This window comes from Talpa europaea (assembly GCF_964194135.1).
Source record: "Talpa europaea genome assembly, chromosome: 4".
Taxonomy (NCBI): Eukaryota; Metazoa; Chordata; class Mammalia; order Eulipotyphla; family Talpidae; genus Talpa; species Talpa europaea.
In genome coordinates, this window is record NC_140070.1 from 31,462,818 (window position 1) to 31,485,060 (window position 22,243).

At 53.3% G+C, this 22,243-nt stretch overlaps 1 protein-coding gene across 1 annotated transcript; it reads left to right on the top strand.

Moving 5' to 3' along the window:
* Nucleotides 1–4,456: 4,456 nt before the first annotated feature.
* On the top strand, nt 4,457–8,684 carry NKX6-3 (NK6 homeobox 3; the record flags this gene model as incomplete). Its single annotated transcript, XM_084232180.1, has 3 exons — nt 4,457–4,838; nt 6,753–6,922; nt 8,445–8,684. The coding sequence occupies 3 exons, from the start codon at nt 4,457–4,459 to the stop codon at nt 8,682–8,684; spliced, it is 792 nt and encodes a 263-aa protein (XP_084088306.1).
* Nucleotides 8,685–22,243: the final 13,559 nt, after the last annotated feature.

Below are 22,243 nucleotides of genomic sequence, written 5' to 3' on the forward strand. Positions count from 1 at the left end.
CCCTCAGTTGGGGGGAGGGAGCCGGTGGCTGTCCCAGGATTGCACCAGCATGTTCAATAGAGAAGAGGTTTTCTATATCTTCAAGCACTTATATCATAGTCTGTGTTCAAAGTGTAAACTGTACAGTAATCAGCCTTGTGTATATGAAAAACAATAAATACTATGCAAACCAATAGAAACACTTTAGCAGTATGTACAAGCACTAACAGCTCAGCTCCTGAGGACTTCTCCAGGCTGCGGGAGAAGGAGCTACAGCCTGTCTTTCAGTGAAAGAGGAAGGAAGGGAGTAGGGCTAGAGAATGTATCTGCCAGTTCATGGAAGTCAGCCACCACTCCCCGCCCCGCGCCCCACCCCAGTCTCCCAGAGCGAACTTGGTGCTCTACGTCCAGGCAGCCGGCAGGATGGGGGGTCTAGGCTGAACAGCCTCCCTGCCCCCACTCTGACCAAGCCCCTCTGCCCCCCACCCGCCCCGCCCCCGAGAGACTGGGCCAGGGGCCACCTCTGACCACATGCCCAGCGGGAGGAGAGCCGGAGGAGGCGGAGGAGCGAGCCGCTGACCACCAGGAGGCCGGGGCTGGCAAGGAGACCCGCCCGGGCCCGGCCGCCGGTCAGGGCAGAGAGGAACCAGCTGGCTGTTCTTCGCCTCGGTGCCATCAGGGAAGAGCCTTAAGTCACACTGGAGCCTCCGGCGGAGGGAGGCCCGAATCAGCACAATCCCGGCGCCGCCCTGCCCGGGGGCGCCCCCTAGGTCGGGAGAGGGACCGGCGGGCTCTCCTGCTCGCGCCAGAGCCTCTGTTTGCGGATGTCCAGTCACTCTTCTCCCAGCCGCTCTTCTGAGTCCTCGGAACACATTCAGACCTTCCAAGTAGCACAGAAGCTCCCTCCCGTCTCAGCCCCACGGCCCCGGGGCGCGTCCCCAGCCGCGCGCACCTGCCGTCGGGCGCCGCGGAGCTCCCGCCCGCGCCCCGACCGTCGGATTGGACCGGGCGGGTTTCGCTTTTGCTTTCTTAGAGGGGCGGGCTGGGGAGAGGAAGTCGGCGTTGGCGGCCTCAGTTTCCCCGGGCTGTGCGGAGGAAGCCCAGCCCCAGCCCCAGCCCTGCCCCTGCGGGGCGCGAGCGCAGCGCCGGCGGGTCGGGGCCCTCGCCCAGGGTGCCGCGCCGGGGACGACCCGGCGAGGGTCCTCGGAAGACAGGCGCAGGGCTCGCCACCCCGCCTCGATCCTGCCCCTTCCTCTCCCCGGCCGCCGCTGCCGCCCAGCCCAGTAGCCCCTCGTAGAGCCCCGCGCGGGTCCCGCGGCTCAGCCTATGCTTTGGCACCTCGCGCTCCTTCTGGCATGGCTGCTTGGCCCGCCGGCCCCAGCCCTCGGCGGCATGGCTGCACGCTCCGGTTGCTAGTAGGAGCTGTTAGGGGAGGAGTTTGGGGTCTCCACTTGATGCCTAGAGAATGCTGCAGTCTGCACCTTAGACGCTTTTTAGAAGTTTTGGAATTACCTTAATTTTTTTAATTGTTATGAAAATGAATCTTTTCTTGAGTCTCTCCCACCTGCTCTGTTATCGGGAGAGAATCCCCCACCCCCACTCTGATGTATAGCCCATTCTCCCTACACCAGCTGAACAAATGTCAAAATTAATAAAGAAATTGACTCATGCGCAGGGCTCCATCTACTTCCTGGCTCATCCTGGGGGAGTTTGAGGTGCTGGAACAGGAGGGAAGCCTGGGTCACAGCTTGAAGGAATGTGAAGGTGGGATCAGTGATCCCACCCTGGCGGTGCCCACTAACGCATCCCTGGAAACATGGGTGCCCTTTAATTAGGACTGCCCAGCAGAAGGCCCCCACCCCTGAAATGGCAGCGCGAGTGTCTATCTCTCCTAATGACTACCATGAGTTGGGGGCTAGACTAAATGGGTGGAAAGGGTACCACAAACCACCAGGGTACTGGGCCAAGCCCACAGATGGCATACAGAAGGAGGACCCCTCACCCCCCACCTTAGCTCTCCCTGTGAAGGCATCTGGCCTCTCAACACCATTCAAAGCACAAGAACTTCTGAGAAAATCACGCTGTTCCTAGCTCGCTTGGCACCCTTCTTGCAAGTGTACATTTCCCTCACCTGTAGATGAGGGGATGCATTAAGACATTGCTAAAATCCCCTCTATCTGTCCTCTTGGGACTCCCTAACACAATGCAGTTGTCGGGCTTGTCATTAAATAAGAAATCATTTGCAGCAGTTTTTTCTCCCTCAAATTCCCACCATTAGGAAGTGACAAGTCACAGATGCAGAGTCTTTGAAGCACTCCCAGCCCTCACTGAGTCTGAAGCTTCTCTCAGTTGGAAAGCCACCCAGCGCCCTTCCTCCCCAGCCCCCCCATGAGGCAGCCTTGGCTGTGCAACCATATTGCCTGGAGGGCTTTTAAAAGCACAGGTTCAGAATCACAGTTGCCTGGGTGGGGTCAGGTGGCAACACTCGGAACTAAGTTTTCCAAATGGCTGTGACAGGCAGCTTGGTAGTGCAGCCAACTCAAAAGGAGAAGAAACCCCCACCTCTTTTTTTTTTTTTTTTTTTTTGCCTTTAAATCAAACTTGTAGGAAAACAAGCATCACTGGCTTTGTGAGAATTTTCTTGCATTAACCTAAATCATTTATGCTACGGAGAGCATGGCTCAGAGAGCAGACACCAGTATCTTGGGGAGAGCTGCTCTCTGTGTGAGGGTAAGTCCTCCCAGAATCCGAAACCATTGTCCTCTTTCTAGAAACCAAGGCCTACAAAGTGCACTTTTTCTCTCCCACCTGCCAGAGCCTGACCCCAGGCAGCAAGAGAGGAGGAGGCCCAAGGCCTGGTCAGGAAGGACTTTGGGAATGCCAGGCCCAAACAGAAGTCTACCTGCCAGTACAATTTTCCTGTCATTTTGCATGTTCAGACAACTGGCATCCTGGTTTCCATTAAAAAACCAAACAAATCCAAACTGCTGTCCCTTAGAGTAATAGCCCAAGCACCTGGGGAGTGGACTGTGAGTCCATGTCTGTGAAAAGGGGAAGATTGTCTTGATGTTGCCTTGTACGTTGTAAAAATTCACTGGAAAAGGGGCATATGGGTGCTCTGCAGTTCAGTCTAGTTCCATCCGTCAAATGTTTACAGAGGGCCAGTCAAGCATTCCACACAGGGACCTACCACGGAATCAACGGGCATCTCTGCCACCAAAGATTTCCAACCCAGAGGCCAGGACAGATGGAACAGAACAGTTGCTCCAGTGAAGGCACAAATGGACAGAGAAGGGGAGAAGAGAGAAGGGGAGGAAGAGAAGAATAGAAAGAGAAGGAGGAGGGAGGAGGAAGAGGGAGCAAGAGGAAAAGGGGAGCAGGAGGAGGAGTAAGAGAGAGAAAGAGGAAAGGGAAGAGGAGCAGGAGCAGGAAGGGATTCTGATGGAGGGGATCACAGAAGCTTGCCAGAGTCAGAGAGGGGGAGAGCACAAATTCTCAGCCCTGCCCCCAGCCCCTGCCCAGCAAGCTCCCACCCCCAGGCTCTCAGATCAGTGACAGGTATTTGTATCCCCCACCCACCCACCCACCGAGAGCCAGATCCCCGCTTACCCGTCCCAGCAGGGAGGAGGGAAGAAAAGCATTTCTCAGACTTCACTCTCCCAAGAAGCTTGCACATGTGCACGTAGAGGGGCCAGAGCAGCTCAGGACCACCGCCCCTTAACCCCCCTCTTGCCCTCAGGGGAGCAGTTGCAGGAACTGTGACTTAGCTGCTTCAGTAGCCACCAGGGTCCCTCCAGGTATCCACTTTTTCCTGCACACTGGACTTGGGGGATCAGGAGCAGGTGGACATTCTGAGGATGAACAGAGCTCCCAGAGCTCATTCTCTCTTCTCTCTCGCCCCCTTTCTCTCTCTCTCTCTCTCTCTCTCTCTCTCTCTCACACACACACACACACACACACACACACACACACATGCACGCACGCACACACACAGAGGCTGGTTTTACAGTCAATCTTTCAAAGTGCAATTTGTCTCAGAAAAGCCAATGCGAGGCCTGTGTGGTTTCCACCAATGACGATGCTGCTCACACCGCTCAGCCAGTCTGGGGCCTGTATTCTAATGGGCCCTATCTTTATCAGGGAAATGTTGCTTCTCCGAACTTAAAACTTCTCATGGAAGGTCCCCAGACTCAGAGGCAGAGGAGGGGGCTGAGCTGAGGAGTGGGGAGCCCTTCTCCAGGCTGGGGGCCAAGGAGAGGGAAGGGGAGGCCTCACCTGCAAGACACCTGACTTCCGAGTGACTGACGTGGGTGCCGGCCCTGGGTAAGGGCGGGCCCGATGCCCTAGGTGGAGGGCAGTCTGAGACTTGGCTTGTGACCCTCCAAACCTGCCATGGGATTCTAGGTCAGAGCTTGGGGTCTCCAGCTTTCGGGGCCTGATCCGGGGTCCCCACCTTTGCTCCCCTGTCCTGGGGATCATGGAGTCCAACCTGCAGGGAACCTTCCTGCTGAACAACACGCCGCTGGCTCAGTTCTCAGAGATGAAGGCCCCCGTGTGCCAGTACTCGGTGCAGAACTCCTTCTACAAGCTCAGCCCCCCAGGGCTGGGCCCCCAGCTGGCCGCCGGGACCCCCCATGGGATCACGGACATCCTGAGCAGGCCCGTGGCCACGCCGAACAGCAGCCTCCTCTCCAGCTACCCCCACGTGGCAGGCTTTGGTGGACTCGGCTCCCAAGGGGTCTACTATGGCCCCCAGGTGGGGAATTTCTCCAAGGCTGGGAACGAGTACCCCACCCGGACCCGGAACTGCTGGGCGGACACAGGCCAGGACTGGCGAGGCGGGCGGCAGTGCAGCCACAGTGAGTACAGGGCAGAGCTCACCCAACCCGGGCTGCCGGACTTTGGAGGAGAAAGCATGGGAAGGGACCCCGCAGGGTGACCCGCACATCCCCCCTCCCCACCCCACCTCCAATGTCCTTAGACACCCCTGCTCAGATCTGGTCAGCTCTCAGCCTCCCCATTCCTCCCAGCTGTGCTGGAACCCCACCCCACTCCTTACCAGCTGCCACCTCCGCTGCCCCCCTAGGGAACCTGGCATCTCCACTCTGAAGGCAACCATATATCGCACCCAGGTTGGGTCAAGCTGGCAGCTTGTCCTCCTCCTCCCGCCAGAGCCCATGTCGCCTTTCTTTTTCCAAAGTGAGCCAATCTTCCCCAATGAGGAGAATTTGCTGATGCCCATTTATGCCCATTCGGGGACACAGAATAATCTAGGGAGCTTGTCTTCCACTGTCCTCCTCATGGTTTATGTCAGCAGTAGCAGCAAAAGCTGCCCAGCCTCCAGTGGTAGCTGCTAAGTCAAATCAGACCTGGCCAAAACTATTGGGGGAGCGCTCCTCACTCCACCTATCCCCAAGCCGCAGTTTCCAGAGAACTGCTCTGGGGTTCCCAGAGCAGGGACTGGAGAGGTGGTAAGATATGAGGCATCCCGGGGAAGCAGGGAGCGTGACAATGGCTGCGGGAGTGACCCCTATACCACCACAGCCCTACCCAGATCAGGCAGGTGCAAGAGACAGAGGGAACCTCCACTTCTGTCTGACTTGGGGCTTTCCTGATGCAGTAGGTGCTTGGGATCAGTCACAGCAACCCTGAAACACACCTGCCTTCGCAGGCACCTACAGGGTCCCAGGGGTAACACTTCCTGGCGATGCTGCTCACACCGCTCAGCTAGTCTGGGGCCTGTATTCTAATGGGCCCTATCTTTATCAGGGAAATGTTGCTTCTCCGAACTTAAAACTTCTCATGGAAGATCCCCAGACTCAGAGGCAGAGGAGGGAAGAATTTGTCAGCCTGGGCATGACAAATTTCACAGGGTGAAGGCCTCATGTTTTGGAACCTATTTTACAATCCAGTTTTGGGGGATGATTTAATCTTCAAAATGTTTCTGTCAGCCCCCTAAACCTCCACCCACACATACACCCTTTCCACACCCTGCTCTTCCATCCCAAATGTACATACACGCACAGGAAAATGCCTAAGAGAGTCAGTGATGGAACTAAGACAAAGGGAGAGAGGACTGAACGCCATGGTCTCCCAGGAGTTTCCTTCCCTTTTCTGTGCCTCAGTTTCCTCACCTGTACCATGAGGAGATGAGGCATGAGCCCTCAGGCTGTCCTGAAAAAGGCCACCGTGTGGACGCACATTCTGCCTCCCCCATCCGCCCTTCCAGCCCCTTCCTCAGCAGTGCCCCCCGCCACGTGGAAGGTCAGGCCTTGAAGCTCTGTGCCCAAACTCCCTCCAGTGTGGTTAAAACCACATGACTCCCAGGACCAGTGACAGGGGAGAGTAGCCACATGGGGCTTAAGGTATATCCTAAAGACCCGCAAAACATGATCCCAAGGGCACAGAAATGGGGAGAAATTCTGAGGCCCCTGGGGCCCTGATTGATGGTGGAAGGTGCCAAAGCTGTTTTTTGGTAAATGAGATGGAGAGGAAACTCCTGTTACCCTAAGGGGAAGGCAGGGCCAATGAGCCTTGAACTATGGTTCTGTACTCCCCTGCCCGGAAGTAGCTATAACCTGGCGCAGCTGCCCCTTGGGAGCCCCTGCCCGTGTGGACATGGCAGAGGTCAAATCACTGTTATCAGAATGGCAGGAACTCTGCTCAGGAGACAGGTCTTGCGATGCCCTGGTGGCTCCTCCTCAGCAGGGAGCTCACCCCATGGGCCGGCTCCCACTGACCCCGCTAAACACACACCTCCTTCCTCCTGCCAGCCCCAGACCCCCTGAGTGACAGCATCCACAAGAAAAAGCACACCCGGCCCACCTTCACGGGTCACCAGATCTTCGCCCTGGAGAAGACCTTTGAGCAGACCAAGTACTTGGCAGGCCCTGAGAGGGCGCGACTGGCCTACTCGCTGGGAATGACTGAGTCACAGGTCAAGGTGAGTCTCTGTGGGAGAAGGTGCTGCCTGGCAGAGAGGAGCCTGCCACCAGGACAGGACACCTCAAGGAGAGAAGCAGCTGTTGGCAGGCCAGGCGGCTGGGCTGGCGTCTAGGCACCACCCGCCTAACCCTAGAGATTGAAAAATAACCATTACAAAAAAAAAAAAAAAAAAAGACTATGAATACTGAGCCCTGTTCTTTAATATTCCATTTAATCCTCCTGGCAGCCTGGAGGTGGGTATTAGTGCCCCTCTTACAGGTGCAATCATCTCAACTGAGCCTCTAGTTCAAGATGACCCAGCAGGTAAGAGCAGAGTTGGGTCCAAAAGCCGAGGTCTATGGGCTCCAATCTCATGTTTTCCCTCCCTCCATGAGGCCGAGGCCAGAAGTTTCAAGGGCTGACAGCAGCTTCTGGGCCAGATTAGAACTGAATTCTGGCTTATTCTGGAGGAACCGCCCTTAGCTTACCAAACTTTAGTTTTTTTTTTTTTTTTTATAGAGGCATGTTTTATTTATTTATTTGTTCGTTTGTTTGTTTGTTTGTTCGTTTATACATGCACTGGGTACAGTCAGAAGCGCGGGAGGGTGAGAGAATTCACCAGAGCCAGAGCCGGGAGCAGAGCAGGCAGAAGGACTGAAGGAAAGATCACCTTCTCCTACCCATGCTCACGCAAATGAGTACAGACGGGCGATGGGGTGGGAAACCCGGCAGCCGCTGCAAGAGTGAGGGGCACATGCTCTCATACCACACCAGGGAGCCTGAAATTGGTGGACGGGCTCTCACTCCTCAGGCCCACTGGGGTACTGGGGTAGCACTGCCAGTGTCTCTCCTGAGATACTGCAGGCAGGGAAACTGAGCCACACCAACCAGCCCTGCTGGCTCTGGGAGTGGCGATGGGCCGAAGGGACGCAGAGCACAAGCAGGGACCAGGTCTGCTCTTGACTCCGTGTCTCCAGCGAGCCGTGACCTCTGCAACCTCAGGGCCAGCCAGTGTTACCTCCCTGGAGACAAAGCTGCTGACAGGGAAGGAAGGAATGCCGTGGGCCATCTTACCTGTCTCTTCCTCTCTAAGCACTTTTCTGTGCCCCTACAACTCTGCCAGGCAGCAAGCAGATGCTATTTTATAATTAGGAGGAAATTTTTCATGAAGTTCAGTGAGGATGGAAAGCTTAAAAAAGAGCCGACTTTGAGCACCTACTGGCTGCCGTCCCTTGGCGCCAGACCCTTCCCACCTGGGCGCATTCCAGCATCTTCCACCCATCTGCCTAGATAGCTAAGGAGTAGGAAGAACCACCCCAGGGAGAATGAGAGCTGAGCCCGAAAGTTCTGCGGCACGCCCATTTATTTTTACTTTATTGCCCTTCCTCCAGAGAGAGAAAACCCTTGTGACTAAGACAGCCTGCTGTGGGCAGCATTTTCCTATCCAAGTAAGGACGCAGCATGCTTGCGGCCGAGTGGAGTCACCTCCCAGCAAGGGGCCGGGGTGTGCGGTGCGTGACCCCGAGTCTTTCTCATCCCAGGTGTGGTTCCAGAACCGAAGGACCAAGTGGCGCAAGAAGAGCGCGCTGGAGCCTTCCTCCTCCACGTCCCGGGCCCCGGGCGGCGCGGGCGCAGGCGGGGACCGCGCGGCCTCGGAGAACGAGGACGACGAATACAACAAGCCGCTGGACCCCGACTCGGACGATGAGAAGATCCGGCTGCTGCTCCGCAAACACCGCGCCGCCTTCTCGGTGCTCAGCCTGGGCGCGCACAGCGTCTGAGGCCGCCCGGCCGCCGCCCGCCCCGCCCGCACCGCCCCATCCGCATCTCCGCCAGGTCCCGGCTGCAGCCGCGGGGAGCCTGCCGTCCCCTCTGCTCCTCGCTGCCTGGGGGGCCGGGCAGATCCTAATCTGGGGGCGCTGCGGAGGAGGAGGGAAGGTAGAGGAAAGAGGAAAGAGGGTGGGTGCTGGAGGAAGCCAGTCTAGCGAAGAGAGGGGCACAGACCTCGCCCGGCCAAGCCCCTCTACCACCTTGCACCTCTGCGCGCCCTGGGCTGGCCCTGCCAACTCTGCAGACTCCCAGGCGCACAGGGTGATGGAAACGACATGGAAGCTCCTGCCAGGAAACTGGCTGTGGGGTCGCAGGCTCGCCACCTTAATTTGGCTGCAGAGGGCCTTCTGCTCGAGCAAGGCCAAGGGCAAGGGACTCCCTTCTGCTCTGGGAATTGGAGATCAGGATGCGGGGCCCAGACTGCTGCTGGCCAGCTGCAGGAGCAGAGATGGCAAGGCCAGGGGCACCCCACACCCGGGCCGGAGCCAAGTGCATAACCCAGGCGGGAGGGAATCCACTTGGGGAGGGGAGGTAGGTCCCAGCACAGAGGAAACTCTCCTGATTCCCAAACTTAAGGACCTAGACAGAAGAGATCCTCCCAGCCGCCTCTCTCCACTTTGCCCTCAGGGGGAAGACAGGAAGGGAAGAGAAGCATCCACTGCCTGGGAAAGAGGGAGGCCGTAGGCAAGGTAGAGAAAAGATGCCAGAACCCTGGCTGATGCTGTACCTGTGCACCGGCCAGGCTGCCCCGGGTGCCGCTGTGTGGACATCGTGCAGAGAGAGGGGAGCATCCAGATGGGGAGGGAGGGATGGCAGGACCAGGATAGCAAGGGAACTCATTACCCCCTGCTCCTCCCACTGTGGTCCCCACATAGGAAGGGAGAGGCCCGTGGCAGGGAAGGGTTATACTGAGGGCTTGCATGGAACCCACAGCCCTTCCTTCCCTTGGACCACCCTTCCACCTGGCCCAGGAGCCGGTGCTGCCAGGGGCCACTAGGCAACAGGGTGGTGGTCTTTGCCCCATATGATTCTGAGCTTCAAGCAGGAGGGAAGGGCTGGGGCAGGGGGAGGTGGGAGGGGACAGGCTGTGGAGGAATGCAGCCCAGCAGGGACCAAGCATTCGCTCATCTTCACTGGCTTTTAAAATATAAAGAGTGAAAATAAAAGTCCCAGAAACCTCCCCATGGCTCACGTGCTTCTGTGAAACTGGCCATGGAATCCCAGCTGTGCCAGCTGCAGGGGCCTTACTGGGGGGCAGGCTCTGCTCCCAGAGCTCTGGAAGTCAGCAAACGTGGCCTGGCATTGGTGAATATCCAAATTTCCTTGGCAGACCAGGCAGTGGCCCTGGGTGCAGGGAAACCCAGAAGAACTTTAGGGGGCCCTGGCTTCTGGGAATTCATAGCCTAGTGAGGGACATAGTCTGTTTGGGCAACTACCTAGCACCAGGAAAGGAAAATGGGGAGCGAATGAAGCACCAGCATTAACTGGACACGTAACTAATCCCTCTCCCACTGAAGGCCTGGATTATCTCCCTTGACCCCGTCAGAAGCCTAGGGGTCAGGTATTCTCATTGCATGGAAGAGAAAATTGAAGCTCAGAAAGTTCTTAAACCAAGTCACAAAAGTGGGACCAGGCAACCTCAGAGCAGATGCCAAGATCCTCGTGCAGTGAGAGGCTGGGGGGTCTGACATGAACCCTCTGGGCACGCCCACGAGGCCTAGGCAGTTGTAAGCAGTCTACCCTGATCTTGACCCAACAGATCCACCTGCCTGTCCCTCAGCTCCTGGGGCAGGAGAATCTGGCTGGTGAGGTCAGTACAGTGGAAAGTGGGTGGGACAAATATTCCATCTCCGGGCCTCTGGGAAACGGAGGCTCCAAACTTCCACAATAACCACAGTGGGCCCGGAGGACAAGGGGGACGTGACTGGAAGATACAGGATGCTTTTAAGCTCTGACCCTCATCCCCCGTGATACCCACATGCAGGCTCTCTCCTCATAAAGTGGAAGGACATAAGAAGGAATCCTTTAAGAACTGAGCACTTTCTGCATTTTCTCCTGGTGCCAAACTATACAGAGGGGCCTCAGCAGACATGGGTCCTGAGAGGGCCCTGCAGTTGAAACACCTTTGTAGGCCCTGGGAGCCCACAGGTATTTTCCCTGATCTCTGTGAGAAGAGCCTGAGAAGAGGCAGCTGCTGACATAATCCAGGTGTGGTCATGAAGCAGGTGTGGAGCAGGAAGTCAGTGACCTCCTCCACACCCCCCAATATGGGGTTCCTTTGCTTTCTTCTTAAGCATATTCAAATCGTAAGCACGCTGCTGTCGCTAGACCTCTTGCATGTCTGCTTCAAGTCGTTGGAGGACGGTATTAAATCAAACCTGGGGAAAGTTTTTTTTTTTTTCCCCAGAAAACATTTGTTTAGCCAAACAAAACCTCCTTCACTCTCAGTGTTCTGGGCCACCTGCCACTGAGACCTCTGGCACAAAGACTCCAGCCTTCCCAGCCATCCCTTGGACCTCTCTCCTGGGCCCCTGTGTGACCCGCGCCGCTATCTCGCTCATTGTCCAGCTGAGGCCTACTTAAGAGACTCCATGTGGAGTTCAAAGAGGACACACAGGTGCAGGGCCCAGACTCCCAAGGGGTCATTTTGAGTAAGTCTCGCCTTCTGCCGATGTGCACATGCGTGTGTGCATGAGAGTGTGTGTGTGCATGGCTGTAGCACATATCATAGACATTTTAGGAATGAGACAGGTGGATAAACTAGGTCTTATTTTCCCAATATCCATAAAGTCCTATTCTGACAGGCAGAAGCCTGAAAGGCAGCACACATTCTGCACAGCCCTGATATTTGTGGCTCATTAGACGGTCGTCTGGTGACAAGGCAGGGGTGAAGGCAGGAATGGCAGTGTCTTACTGGTTCGAAGTGGCCAAATCCTGATAACAACAATCAAAAAGGGAGCAGGTCACTGAAATCCTCTTCGAATAACCCCCTTCATATCTGGGCCACTCCTAGGTTTGACCCAGAAACCAGCAACTTGAGCCTCTTACTGCAGCGTGGCATCGGGGAACGTACTCAGTTAGAACTGGACTCCAGCCCTGGCTTCAACACTTCCTGGGGCCTTGGGTGAGTTATTAAAACTCTGAACCTCGGTTTACTCACTTGAAAGACAGGATGAATTATACAGGCCTTGCAGGATCTCTGCAAGATTAAACCACTGTGTGTGCCTCACATGTACAGACACTCCAGAAGTATCTGCTAGTATTCAGAGGGCTTTGGGGACTGACTATCCTGAGTGTGAATCCACTGCCACCAAGCAGAAGCTGGGTCATTGTGACCATGTGGGTTAACTTCTTGAAATCCAGTTACTCAAGTGTAAAATGAGGCTGATACCCTATCTGCAAGTCTGATGAGAAGATGAAAGGAAGTCGTGTACAATGCCCAGGTTGACCTGGCACTCATGTCTCCTTCCTCTTCAAATGTGTGCCACCAGTAAGTGGTAGAGCTGGTTCTACCGTCTTCTTTTTGGATCAAGGAGACCCAAGTCACACTACCTTCTCCTGCAAGTATTCAAGCTGCAGCAGGCCAACTACTATCTGGGTGATGGAAGGACCCCCTGTGTGACCAATTTAGCTTACCTGAGACTCTGGACTCTAGCTCAGGCGTTAAACCAAATGCCCAGGTCTGACTTGAGCTTGCAGATGTGTTTCTTCCGGGATAGAAAAGGGAGTTTATAGAAACTTTACCTTGAATTTAGGCAGGGCAAGCCTGGCCCAGTGAATGATCCCCACCACTTCCATGGCACCTCCATGGACCTGAGCTTCACGGGGTCACACCACCTGCCCGGCCCCTGAGCACTTGGGTCCAGGCATCCTGCTCTGAATCTGTGATGCCCTCAGACACCAGCTGAGCACCGGCTCCTGCAGCCTCGCCTGGAAACTTGATAGACATGCAGGTCCCTGGTCAGAATTCCAGAAGTGGCACCTGCATTTTAATAAGAATCCAGCTGGTTGGCTGACTGGTACACACACTGCAGTACAAGACAAGAGCAGGTATGGTGTGTGAATGTGTGTGGATAACACTCCTCAGAACACAGACCCTGTCCCCAAATTAGGTGCTTGATAAAAAAAAATTTAGAAGTATTGGTAGATTCATAGCATTTGCAACCATGTAATACACAGTTGGAATTTGAACCTAAAGATTTCGATGTAAGAAATAACTCTGAGAACAAGAACGTAGTAGCCACAGGCTATACCCTGTTTCCACGTGGGGTTGGAGCTGCCTTGGTGGCAAGATTGGACTCAGAGGCCCCCCAAGATGCAGGGCTGTACTACTCCCGGTGCTGATAAAGGAAAAAGAGGAATTCTAGAAGTACAGTTCTCCTCAGGCATTGGGTGATCAGACTGAAATCCCAGCTGTGGTTGATGATCACAGTGATGTCTCCAAACCATCAGAAAGACCAAGCTGTTCTTTGTCATCTGCACAAGATGGACGGAAGAGTAGTTGCACTGGGAAATGCTTTTGCTTAGAACAATTCACTCTGCAGTGATACTCAGACAAAATGGTGCCACGCATACTTTCTGCTGTTCTGACTGGTTTGACTTCGTTTGGATATTGGGTTGGGAGTTCAGGGAGGAATTTCATGCAAACCTATGACAGAGAGAATATCTGTTATTTGGGAAGCAAAGGTCACGAGAACAGGACTGGAGTTTCCCTGTGGTCACCTAGTTCTCAGGGCGCAAGCCTGCTCTGGATCTACCTGGGATAATACTGAGATGCCACAGTTATTTTTTCCCTATAATGCAGGAGGCCCAGGGTACAGGGAAGACTTTGGCACCATCTAAGAAGGGAGCTCCTTTTTTTTTTTCTTTTCTTTTCTAAAGATTTATTTTTATGCACACAAGAACAGGGGTACAGGCCAGAGGTGCAGGGGATGAGAAGATTTACCAGAGACAGAATGGGGAGCAGAACAGGCAGATCTACTGAGATGCACTGCTGAGGGGAGTAGCGGGCGAGACAGGAGAGGTCTGCTCCACCATGTGGGTTAGCAAGTCCCAGAAAGGAGCTCCTTTTAAAGGTTTTATTCATCTCCACTCATTCATCTCCCAACAGCTATGTGATTTAGTGTTCCCATTTTGCCAATCTGGATGCTGAGGCAGAGACCGAGATGATATTTCCAAGTACAAGGTTATTTCAGAGTCGACACCCCACCTGTCACCACGCTGCTGTCTCAGTGACCACTTCTACTAGCACTGCTGCTGTTCCTTCCTGCTAAGGTTATTAAACATTCACTATGCCATGCACCCGCCTATGGGCTTTCCTTATCTCATTTTATTTTCAAAAAACCCACATGAAATAGGCACTATGATCACACCCATTTTTAAGCCCAGCACACTGGGGCACAGAGAAGTTAAATCACCTGCCTTGGGTCACACAGCTTAACCCAGAGTCAGAATGGGTTAACTCTGGAGCTCCCACTAACCATAAGGAGGCAAAGAGAGGAGGCCCATTTGAATTACATCTCGACCATCAACGGTTTAAAGAGAGAATTTGGGTTAGATGTGTTACAAATTAAAATCCACGCAGGCCACCCTTGAGGTCTACTGGTTTCTGGTACTGTGTCTGTCACTGGGGATACAAACTCAGGACAAGCTCGCAGCATCTGGTTCCTCACAGTCCAGAAGGAGACAGACTTCTGGGAAAGAAAACGATCGCCGGGCTATCATGCTCTGAGGCCTGTCTGCCCAGGGAAGAGACCCACGGAAGACAGGGGTTAGGAAAAAGGGGAAATTGAGTGACCATGTCCATTAAGAAAAATGCAGTTCTGGGCCTCCCCGCTGGCACAGGTTGAGTGCTGGGCTGTGAAGCTGAAGCTGCCCGCAGCCTCTGTAGCACTGGTTCAATCCCCGGTGGCCGGCAAGGGTCCCTCATGGCTTGCAGACCTCTCCTGCTGCCCGCTGCTCCCCTCAGCAGTGTCCTCGGTCTGTCTGCCTGTTCTGTTCCCCGCTCTGGCTCTGGTGAATTCTCTCACCCTCCTGCACTTCTGACTGTACCCAGTGCTTATATAAACAAACAAACAAACAAACAAACAAACAAACAAACAAACAAATAAATAAATAAATCTTTAAAAAAAAAAGAAAAATGCAGTTCAGAATTGATCCATACAACACCATTATCTCATCAAAAGCGCTACCTCCTTTAACATGTAAGTAGCACCAGACTAAAGGCAGCTTTTGTCAGTAAGAACCGCAGTGGACCCCAGCTAAATTTACAATTTATAGCTTGAATGCAAAGCAGTGACCCCGTGCCCATGTTAAAAGATAATACCATGCTTGCTATTGCTTCTGTGCACTTCTTCATTATTTCATTTGATTCTTAGACTGGCCCTTAGATTTTGGCCCCCATTTGCAAATGCAGAAACTGAGGCTTGGGGTGCTGAAGAGAGCCAAAGTCAAGGGTCCAGTACATGTGAGGTCTGGATGAACGCCCTTATGCTCCAAATTTAAGTCCAAGGTTGTCTGTGCTCCTTGGGTGTGTAAACCCTGCAGGCGGCCACGAGAGGCCCATGAAATCCTCTACTCGCAGACACGCTGCTCTTACACGTTTTCCTCCACCACCACAGCAAATGCCGTTTTTCTGGGTGTGGTTTCTGTTGCTTCATAGCTGACAGCCAGTGTCCTGGATGCAGTCAGAAAGGTGCATTTAGGCAGCTTCCCAAACTGGCCTCACAATAGGACAGGTCAGGCCTACAGTTCCGGAGCCATTCCCAGCATCCCACGCAGGCAGGAGGGCTGTGGCCCTGGAAGGTGCCTGGCGAACAAGTGACCCAGAACACTGAGTGGGGACAGTTTTGCCAAATAGTGATTTTAAAAGACCAACTGGATTTCAGTCCAGAGGTTTTGAGTCTCCCTGCCCACTTCTGAGTTGCTCACAATGACCTTCAGTTCTAAGGCTTCCCCTTCTTCCCCAGATGACTAAGATTTGATTTGAGCAGTCCGGGAAGGGAGCAGGGGTGGAGGCAAGGCTGCAAAGGGGCTGGATGGTCTCAGTGGGAAAGGGAGCAGTTGGGGGGACACTTCTGGTTTCCTGTGGCCACTTACACCAACCTTACAGCTGTGGGATGATGTAGCTCAAGCAAACTTCCAAGGGCTCTTGGGAGAGACCCTGCTTGAACCAGCCTCCTAAGCCACTGCCACCATGTTCTGGGAGACAAAGCAATGTTGGCCTTGCAGTTCTAGTGCTGCTTTTGCCTTGTGTCACCTCGGCAGGTGGCACAGCCAAGCTGCAGGCTGTCTGTGACAAGCAGGGCATTGCTCTGTCAATGACAACCCTGAACCGGGCCACGGTGCCCTTCTGTGGTTGGGGCTTGCCTTCTTCTGGTTCTCCCACCCTGGACTTTCCTATAGAGAAACAGCCCTGATGCCATCTTTTATCTAGTGTATGTGTTGGGGGTGGGGTAGGGGGGTGACCAAGTGTGGAGGAGTGACAGTCCTGAGCCAATCAGCGTCTGCCACCTCTCTGGTCATGTGATAGATTGGTGAAGGGACAGACCTGAGGCTTGATTCCAGACAATGAATGAAGGACCAGGTTGTTCTCAGAAGCACCCTACCTCCCCACCTGGGGCTCTTTTTTGGCTACTTCGGCCTTCTTGCCTCTGTGAGGGGGCAGTGCCTGAGGAAGGAGCTGTGCTAAAGAAAGTAGATGTGGGAGGTGGAGGGATTGGTAATATTGTTTCAGGTCAGATATCAGCCCAGCTTAATCCAACCCAAGACTTGGAGACTGACTGTACATACCCTCTTTTCTGGAGTCTGGTTGAGCTGGGTTTATATAATCTATAACAAAAACACTAAGATAGTAAAAAAAACCTCTTTTTAAAAATTTTATATATATATATTTTTTTACATCATTGTTCATTTTTAAACGATATTTGCTTCTCCCCACCCCCTCAGGGATAGTCCCCATAGTTTCCTTCACCAGTGCACCCATGCACCATCACCTCAGTCCGGGGTGTCCCTCCCTCCCTCCCTCTGATCCCTCTCCCTCCTCCTCCCCTGCAGGATGTCTCTGATTTATAATTGTCCAGTTTTGCTTTGTTGTGCTTTGTACTGCTATTATTTTTTTACACTGATGTCTTATTGGGTTCCCCTATATTCCTGCTAGAAGTGAAACCATCTGATATTTTTCTTTTTCCTTCTGGCTTATTTCACAGAGCATAATTCCTTCTAGTTCCATCCACGTTGCTGTGACTGGCATGAGTTAACAGGCATATGAAAAAATGTTCAACATCCCTTATCATCAGGGAAATGCAAATTAAAACCACATTGAGATACACCTTACACCAGTGAGAATGGCACATATCAAAAAAACAAGCAACAACAAATGTTGGCGAGGATGTGGTGAAAAAGGAACTCTCCTGCACTGTTGGTGGGAGTGCAAACTGGTCCAACCACTATGGAAAGCTGTCTGGAGGTTCCTCAGTCTACTAAAAATGGAGCTACCGTATACCTGGCAATTCCACTGCTGGGGATCTACCCAAAGGACACAAAAACATTGATTCAAAAGAACATCTGTACCCCTATGTTTATTGCAGCACTATTTACAATAGGTAAAACCTGGAAACAACCCAAATGCCCCAAAACAGATGACTGGATCAAGAAGATGTGGTATATATGCACAGTGGAATATTATTCAGCAATAAAAAACCCCTCTTTTTAATTCTGTTGTTTGCTTGCCGGCTGGCCTGCCACGCCTGCACAAGTGGGATGGACGAAGGGAGTTTCCAGCCTTCCTTCCCTGAATGCTAGGGGCCACCCTCTCTTCATTCTCCAGCTCTCCTTTTGGCTCTGTGGGTTCTGCTGTAACAGACGAGTCTCAGTGACATAAAGGCCCTGGATTAACAATTGCTCACATCCCCGAAGTGTTTTATTAGTTCTGAGCCTTGGTCAAATGCCCAATGAGACAGTGCTACGCTCTTGAGTTCCTTGGAGGGTCTGCCAATTCAGATAGCCTTTGCAAACAGGGCCAGAGGGGACTCCAGAGACCCTGACAGGGGGCCTCCCTGGTGGCACAGGGGTTAAGCACAGCACTGTGAAGCTATCCACAGTCTCTGCCTCATGAGTTCAATCCCCTGCAGGGAGCAACACACATGGCGCAGCAGACCTCTCCTGTCTCACCTGCTGCTCCCCTCAGTAGTGCATTTCAGTCAGTCTGCCTGTTCTGTTCCCCACTCTGTCTCTGGATCATCTCACCCCCTGTATCTCTAGGCTGTACCCCAGCTCTTGTATGCATAAATAAATAAATCTCAAAAAAAAAAAAAAAAAGACCCTGACAGTCAGTGGGTTTGGAACAGCTTGGACTGGAGCGAGTCTATCCCCTGGAGCCTGTCCCCCTGCCTGAGCTGTTCAGAGAAAAGTGAAGCTCTAGGGCTCTTTTGCTGGATTTCCACTGTGCTGAAACTACAACCACAAAGCAGAAGCCGCTCTGATCCAATCTTGTTACACACAGGCAGACGCCCAGGGCTCCTGCCCTAAGTCAAGGCATCTTCACTTGTCCGGATGCTCCCTCTGCTGTCAGTGTCTTCCCCCCAAAAGTCCCTCCCAACCCTCCAATACTGTTGTCGCTCTTAGAACCAAAGCTTGTCCCTGCCTTTGACCACAGCCTTGGAGTAAAAGTAGGGGGGAGGGCCCAGGTGGCACAGGTAGGAAGAGTCCTGGGTGACAGGCAGGGGAGGGTGGCTGACTCCAGACCCCAGAAGACTGTGGAGGGCTCCTTGTCAGTAATAATCCATGCGCAGGACACCTCGGCTCACATCCTTTAGCCAGCAATTCTTTGAGCTTGCCTGTCCCAGAGGAAGGCCCTGTGCCCTAAGAGGAATAACAATACAGGAAGGGCTAGGAGAGGCTTTTCTCCTCCTTGTGGAGCAGTTTGCCCGCCTCTTCCCTACAGTCAACCTAGAAGGCATGCATTCAAAAGCCCCTCATTAGGCCTCTCTTAGCAGGCAAACAAATACCATTAATCTTGGTAAAGTGAGTGAAAGCACATTCACCTGTCCAAGCAGGAGAATTAATGTTGTGTCAATAGGAAACTCGTGTTTACCTCTGGTCTTAACATCTTCCCTTTCCTACAAAAAGGCCAGGGCAGACCAGTCCAGATGCAGGGCCACAGTGAGAGGGGAGAAAAACAAGAAAAACACCCTGCCTTCCGTGCCCCCCACCATGGGTGGGGTGCAGGAGCCGGGTGGCAACAGAGACTGTGCTGAGAGTGAGCTCTGGGGGCGTGGAAGGGACACGGCCAGTGGCCACAGCTGAGCCTGGTTCAGAGATTCTCACTGGGCTGTAGACGAAATATGGACATGCTACCCCCACACCGCGGATAATCGGAGGTGGCCAGCTTCCCCTCTCCGGTGCTCATATCAGTGAACTCTGGCGGCCAGCACACCTGCAGGGAGCTGGAAGCCTGGGTGGGAAAATGTTACTAATCAAGGAGCAGCTGTTTACTGCGCACCTACTAAGTACCAGGCACTCTGTGTGGTGACTTACATGTGGTCCCTAAAATCCTACAAAGAGTCATTCCGCCGTTCTGATAAAGATGCTGCAGTGCTGGACCTCCCCTGGTGGCGCAGCGGTTGAGCGCTGGGTTGTGAGGCTGCCAGCAGCCTCTGCAGCGCCAGTTCGATCCCCGGCCACTGGCGAGGGTCCCACAAAAAAAAAAAAAAAAAGATGCTGCAGTGCTGAAAAATTCAATAGGTTAGCCATACACAGGGAGGATGTGGATTTGAACCCAGGTCTGTGCATAAATGGTGTTTTCCCCCCGTAATCATCACACGTGCCCTTTCACACCAAGAAGTGATCCTTCCTGACCTGAGGACCACAGCATGTGAGGTATAAACACAGGAACGCTGAGAACGCTCCTCCAGTCAATCCACTCCCCCTGCCCCTTAGGAATGCCTCACTGTGGGAGGGTCAGGGAGAGGCTGGGCTGGGCTGGCTACTTTGAGAGTGTGAGGGTGTGTGCATGCCTGTGTGCCCAGGAAAAGAAACCAAACTTGCCGATAAGACCTCTCGTTTCCAGAGCAAAGCACCGATTAAACACGAGGCAGATGTGAGCAAATAAAGCTGTGGCGTCCAGAGAGAAAATCAATACTAGATTATATGTCCTGGCCCAATCATATACCAATTAATACAGCGTGGGTGGGGCTGGGTGCGGAGAGGAGATAAGCCATGGGGCCAGCAAGCAGGCTGAATGTCCCCCCACCTGCTTCCCCACAATGGGGGCTCACATCCCAACCTCCTGCAGGTCAGGGCTGCCAGTCCTGATCCCGAAGAATTGTGCCCAGAGTCTGGGGTGGGGGGCGCTGTGGAGAGGGAAGGGGATAAAAACAGCTCCCTTTGTTTAAGTTAGCAGCTCTGACAGGGAAGGAGGGCAAAGCCAGAGATGCTTTGGGAAGACGGTACCCAGCAGGAAGGCACAGTTGCTCAGACCTTGCAGGTGGGCTGCTTGATATTTAGTTAGCCACTGACAAATGAGAGGGTTGCCTTTGAAACAGAAAAACAGGTAAAAATGGGAAAACCAGAAATTTCTTCCCCCAAGAAATGATATTGGAAGCTCCATGTTCTTCTTTCCATGCTTTATTTAGTTCAGATGGAATAGCCAGTTAATAGCTAATTTTCACAAGGGGTGATTAAAGACAAATGGCAAGGGTTTGCAGCCACAGGACCTGGTAAATGTGGGGGAGGGGTTGTCCAGAACATTCCATGGAAGGATTTCAGTCTCATCACCGCTGTTCCAGGGATGAGGCAGTGTGACACACAGTCACAGAGTTTAAACTCTGCCAGCATGTTTACAGAGTTCAGCCAGCCCCCTGCCCCGGGGGAGGTGTCTTTGGCATCATCAGAAGGACAAGTCAGAAGTGCCAACATCCCAGGGAGAGGAGATCTGGCTGTGGGCTTGGTGCCTGGTGGAGAGGACAGTTACAGACTGTGAAGTCCTGTCCTTGTGGGGGTCAGGACACATGATCTGGAACAAGCTCGTCTTTCCACAGATATTCCCAATGCTTTTGGGGAAAGAGATCCGGTGTGCAGGAAGCAGAGAACAAAGCATGAGGAAGGGTGACTAATCCATGAAGAGAAGGGCACCTGCTCCCACTCTGACCTCAGGGAGCCCCTCTGGCCAAAGCCTCTGCTGTCTTCTAGGTGCTCCCGCTTGCAAGTCCCAGAGGCAGAGGCTCTTTTTGAGTGGAAGTTCTGTGGGCCAAGGACTGTTGCATGCCAAAGAAAAACGAAATTTGCTAGCCGAATATTTTTTAGACATTTTGCAAGATGCACGGCCTCCCTGACAATTTTTAATGTACTAACTGCCTGGTCCAGTGAGCTGATTAATTGGTGCTGGAGAGATCAATAAAAAACAGAAAATTAAAACAATTTTAAAGTGATTAAGTAGTTTAACACCTGTCTCCCGTCACGTCAGCGCAGGAAGAAAAATAAAGCAGGTGTCGAAGGGGCCTCCTGAAGCAAGAGAAAACAGCGCCTGCCTCGGAGAGATGACAAATCACAGCTGGTGGATCAATCTGAGTGCAAGAGCCCTTCCCTGGCCCATTGCAACAGCAGCAGCAGGGACCAGGGACCCCCCTCCCCCAAAAGCTGGCCACCTCCCCCTGATGCCCGGCCAGGAAGGAACAGTCTGTCTACATGGAAAAGAGGGCAGGAGGGAGCAAGGGGCCCTAGGAGCTGGGCTTGGAACCCAGGATGGGTCACATGGGAAGGCGCCGGCTAACCTTCTCCTGACCTCGTATCCAGCCAGAGTTGCATCCTTAGTATGTGGAGGCTTCCAATACAATCAAAGCGCATTTTGGGAGTCTTCGGGTCAAGAGAAGGAAGTGGACTGTCACGGTTCTCTAGGGGTACCAGATCATCCCTTCTGGGACCTTCAGGTCTCTACATTTACTCCCAAAAGAGACAGAGCCTCCCTGTTACCTGGCTCCTTAGTAGCCACCTGCTACCTGGCTCCTTAGTAGCGTGGCTATTCCTACAGGCAGTGCAGGTACCTGCTGGGTGACAGCCCAAATGTCCCTGTAGCTCCTCTGTGCCAACCTCACTCTCCTTGCCCACTCCCAGCAGCAAAAATGGCAGCTGCCCAGCAACACTCCTTCACCAGTTTCATGTATTTTCACTCAAAATCACCAGAAGTAAACTCACAGCGTGCAAGAAACCCCAAGATGATTCTTCTCCAGCTGCCAGGCACCCCTCCCCACTGCCCTGAAGTCCTAACCGAGTGGAATGATGTGAAGTGAGGTTTCTGAAACATTGCACCAACCTATTTTACTTGAAAAGGGGCTCGAATTTTGTACATGGAAAATACAGATAATGTTATCACATTCTAGAAAACTGTACTGTCCTGTGGCTCTGCCTGAGTACAGCACTACACAACGGTTGGGGTAGGGGAGAGAAGGGGTGGGGCAGGGGAAAGGAGGTTCAGGCCTTCCACACAATCCTTAGCTTCCTGGAAGAGAAGCCA